General features: G+C 44.0%; 1 protein-coding gene across 1 annotated transcript; it reads right to left on the minus strand.

Moving 5' to 3' along the window:
* Positions 1-493: 493 nt before the first annotated feature.
* Positions 494-4,765, minus strand: LOC136452793 (trihelix transcription factor ENAP2-like). Its single transcript, XM_066453387.1, has 2 exons — positions 3,502-4,765; positions 494-778 (listed from the first exon to the last, which is right to left on the minus strand). Exon 1 carries the CDS (start codon positions 4,736-4,738, stop codon positions 3,530-3,532), a length of 1,209 nt encoding a protein of 402 aa, XP_066309484.1. The 5' UTR covers positions 4,739-4,765; the 3' UTR covers positions 494-778; positions 3,502-3,529.
* Positions 4,766-4,967: the final 202 nt, after the last annotated feature.

Here is a 4,967-nt window from a genome sequence, read left to right on the forward strand (position 1 = left end):
ACTAAAACTGGCCTGAAAAACTATCCCCAAAAATCACATGGTAGCAGATAAATTTCATAAAAAAGCATCCTAGATTTATAACCCTACATCTCAAAATAAATGCACAATACTTATGATACCAAATAAAATTTAAGAGATTATTAATCACGCCATATTTTAAGACACAAATGTTAATATTATTTTTTTTATAAATTTAGTCAAATTTAAGATATAATTGACTCCTTGAAATACAAAAGTGTTCACTTGTTTTAGGACTGAGGGAGCAGTTCCTAATCACGGTGAGAGTAAAAGGGTTTCAGGAAAAGAATATGCAACCGTTGGGGAAGTGCACTGCATGTCTTCATGCCACATCAAAGTGTGGAGTTTTTTTTTTTAGATTAAGTGTGGAGTTTTTGTGAGCACCGCTGGAACACCGAAAGGCCCCGGGAGTCTCAGTTCCAAAAAAAGAAGTAAAATGCAGCAGTTATAACCAAGTACAGTAAGCACTACGAGCTATCAAATGATATTACTATCTTGAAATCACACGTCAGTAAGCAGATAGCCATATACAGTAATCAAAAGAGCAGTAATATTTTGCTTAGCATTGCTGAGAAAAAAAGAAACACATATGAGAATTATACAACAATCTGCGCTGGTTGTTGCAGATATATTCCCTGCTAATTCCTTTCTCTAGGGATTTGGGTACTCACAATCCTAATATCAGCACCTACAGAGTTAATCATAACCACCTGTCTAACATGTGGATTCATCTATCGACATGAAAAGCCCAATTTCGTTCCTGAAACAAAAAAAGTAAACAAGTCATCACCCATGTTCCAACTTGCAACATGAAATTTACAAGACAACAAAATAGGCGCACATTCCAGGGAACTAACTACTTGGACAACCACAAGCTGAAAATATTCGAGGTCCTAACAAAAAGAATGTGGATGTGGATTTTGATGACAATATTTTCTAGCATCTATACCACATAAAAGACCAAAGAGAAGTTATTGGACTGTGATTTCAAACCACAAGCAATCCATGAACCATTTGGTGAAAATCCAGAGGTTACATCACCCATCATCTCGTAAATGCAAACATAATCGAACCCAGGAAAAGCCAAAGGGCAGCAGCCAACTCAACTAGTTGTGTGTCAACCACGTAGAACAGATATTTCGTCTTTCAAATAAGGAAAAAGTAAGATGCAACTACCATATAAAGTCATGACTCACAGGTGTTTGTCAACCTGAACTCTAAAGCTTGATACAGAACAGATAATGTTTGGGAGACGCCCAGAAGATGCATTCAAGAGGATGTCTCAGCCATGCCCTCACAAAGTAACCAAATGTTAAACAATATACAGGAAACTTGTGTCACAGTTTTGAACCAAACAGGCCAAGAGTACAAAGGACTCATGAACACAACCCATTTCTTAAATTTTAACAAGTTTAAGGTAGCAAAACATATCAACCGAAAGCTCAATTACTAAGCAAAACTTTGTTTCAGCATAATTGACAGCCCAGTCACTGCACAAAATAGAGAATGAGGCTCCTCTGCACTCAGCAACATCTCTTTCTGGAGAGAAATCCTTATTTGACACTGGGAAAATGAGTCGTTCCTTTCTTGGCCCTGAAATTTTCTTCGTTCCTTATTTGACACTCACTTGAACTTTCATCCCTAATATGACACCGCAGTCAAATCCGTTAGCTAACGGTGTTAAGTGGCTGTTAAAAAGACCTTTTTGCCCCTGGGCTCTGGCGCATGCAGAGGCGCGGACGCCAGCATGCAGCGTATCTGGCTGCTCATGCTGCATGCTGGCGTCCGCGCCTCTGCATGCGCCAGCGCCCAGGGGCAAAAAGGTCTTTTTAACAGCCACTTAACACCGTTAGCTAACGGATTTGACTGCGGTGTCATATTAGGGATGAAAGTTCAAGTGAGTGTCAAATAAGGAACGAAGAAAATTTCAGGGCCAAGAAAGGAACGACTCATTTTCCCAGTGTCAAATAAGGAATTCTCTCTTTCTGATTCTCAACATAAGTTCAAGCAGTGCATTATATCACAGTAGCTTATGACTACCTTGAAACTGATCCCTTTTCTCCAAATTATAGGTCATTTTATCTTTGTCCTAATTCAAACTTCTCCAATTTTGACCAAGTTTTTAGAAAAATATTTCTAACATCTACAGGTTCAAATAAATGCACTATCAAGACAATATTTCAGGGAGAATTTAATGAAACCGCATTGGTGTCTAGATATTGATGCATTTTCTATAAACTTGGCCAAGTTTAGATAGTTTAGGAGCAAGCTAAAGTGACTTATAAATTGGAACAGAGGGAGTAGCACTCATCCCTCTTTCCACCACAAATACTTAAAACGGTCATCGATAAAAGAAACACAACCCTTAATATGTCATGCCAAATGAAACACACAGATATGACAGCTTGGATAGTACTTCTTTCATATGCGAGTATGCGACACATGATGACATTTCAACTTGTAATCTTTTGAGAAGATAAGTAAATTATACATGAACTTGATTCCACCAAAGAAATCAGATATTCCGGTAGACTTGAGAACTTTCAGATTCAAGTGTAACAAGCTTGTAATACAGTACCCATGGTTGTTCTAGCAAATAACTGAACCATATTGAACCTATCAATCAAAAGCATCAACAAAAGTTCAAGTGGCACAACAATATCTTTGAGGCCAGAATTTGAATACTTCAGTAAAAAAATACTTGATCAGGAATACTTCAGTAATAGCAATATTGATCTAATTTAGCATATGTTGCCATCAAGTGGCACAAGATTTCAATCTCATAAAAAGCTAATCACAGATTTAAGAGACTAATTGACAATAATTTGAAATTTGAAGAATTCTGCGCTCTACTAATTTCCTTGGCAATTCTAACAATGGAAACGTAAAGAGAACAAGTCACTTCCATACCGGGAATGGATATCGCTACTTGCCTGATTTGTTTGGTTCAACCGATAGGGAGGGCCCGGAGGGGTATATCTGGCCGGAACCTATAACGCTCAATCGTGGGCAGGAATGATCTTAAATAGCGTGGGATCCGATACCACCGTAAGCTGATTACAGCTAGTTACAACCAAACGCGAAATAACGGCATCGGGGGACGTTGCGAACTATTTACAGCGCAAAAAGGAGTAACCAAACACCACCAAAATACAATGTCAAAAAATGTGAGTCCCAACATTACTCTAAATGGCGAGTTATCAAGGGTGCCGCATGATGACTTTATATGCAGACATGGAATGATGGGAGTACCTATATAAGGGCCGAAATCCTTCTCGAATTGCCCTTCCAGACAAAAAAAGGATGATGTAGCTTTAGTTTAGTCGAATTAACATTCCAGACACATAAAAGGATGATTCAGTTTTAGTTTACTCAAGCATCAAAATGTAATGATACACATAAAGATTACAATAAAAATGACCTGGCACTTTGCTTTAGCAAAATATTGCATTTAGCATAAGCTGCTGAGATAAGTAAACTAACCTCATTTTGAAAGCTTCTAGGCTGTATGCTAAGGAGAAGCATCCATGGCACCATTGTTTTGCTCATCACCACCATCCTCCAACCTCTTACCATCGCCAACATCCCCATCTTCCTCCGCATCACTCTCATCCTCATCCTCATCCTCATTACTGAGACGAGCAATCTCCGCTTGCGCCTTCTCCAAAATCTCCCTCCACTTTGCATCTAGGTCCCTTTGCAAATCCCTCCTCATTTGCTCCACCTCAACCATGTGCTGCCTCTTGCTACTCTCCATCCTCACAAAAACCTCCTCAAACTGCTGAATTGACTCTGTGAGAGCCACGAACCCATTTCGAGCCACTTGAACAGCACTATTTTTCTGCGGTTCCCGTTCACCCAATTCCGCACCTGACCCTGAAACCCTGGGACCTACGACATCCCCGCCACCACCAAGAAGACGCTCAGGAGCTTTCATCCCCCACTGAAAGCGCCGCGATGGCTGCCTGTCACGACGGCGCTTTGCAGCCAGAGGCAGCAACTGGAGAGGCAGCGGAGGCGGAGGCGGAGGCGGGGCAGGCAGCGGCAGCGGGGACGGGCACAGAATTGACACCATCTTGTCGTAGTAGACCCATTTGGAGGGGGAGGGCCCGGAGCGGCGCGAGGCAAGACGCGCTCTCTCCCTCTCCTTCTTAAACTTCTTCCTAAGCGTGTCCACTCGGTTGCGGCACTGCGAATCGGAGAAATACCCCGCGGGACGGTCCGCGGCGGCGCACACGCGGCGGGCGACCTCGAGCCACTCGTCAGCGCGGATGATGCTGCGCCCCGCGCGGACGAAGCTGTCGCCCCAGGCGTCGAGGAGGGCGAAGGTGGAGCGCTCCGTCCACTCGGGCCCGGAGCGCTTGGGCTTGTCGGGGAGCGGATCCTCAGGGAGCTCGTATGGCGCGAGTCGCGGGGCGAACTCGAAACCGAGAGCGTACCGGTCGGTGCGGCGGCGCTTGGTGCGCGGGGAGGAAGGCGACGGTGAGGCGCCTGATGAGGAAGCAGAGGATGGGGAGGGGGAGGTCGACGGCGAAGGGGACGCGGCGGCGGCCGCGTCGTCGCTCATGGGCGCGGCTAGGGTTTCAGGTTCGTGGTTGGTGGAGTTGTTCGGCGAGGTGGGCTGGCCGGGACCGGTAGGAATCCGGCGAGTTTGGGGCAGGTCGCCCGTTCCTCCGTGGGGCTCACCGCGACACTGTAGCCCAATGTACTGCGACTGCATACGGGGAATTATAGATAGATCGATACCAAAATAAAAGTTTGTCCTTTTTTAAAGTACAACGGATCATTTTTCTTTTTACAACAACGCAGGTAGGTGAGTTTTAGGTGTTCGGGGGGAAAGCTACAATATGGTCCGTTCGCTTTAAGGAATTTCGAGGAATCTAAATAAAACTGGAGAAATTTGTGAGAGAAAATCATCTAAAATTTAGCCAGGAACAGTACTTCCTCCG

Source organism: Miscanthus floridulus, chromosome 5, assembly GCF_019320115.1.
Source record: "Miscanthus floridulus cultivar M001 chromosome 5, ASM1932011v1, whole genome shotgun sequence".
In the NCBI taxonomy this organism is placed as follows: domain Eukaryota; kingdom Viridiplantae; phylum Streptophyta; class Magnoliopsida; order Poales; family Poaceae; genus Miscanthus; species Miscanthus floridulus.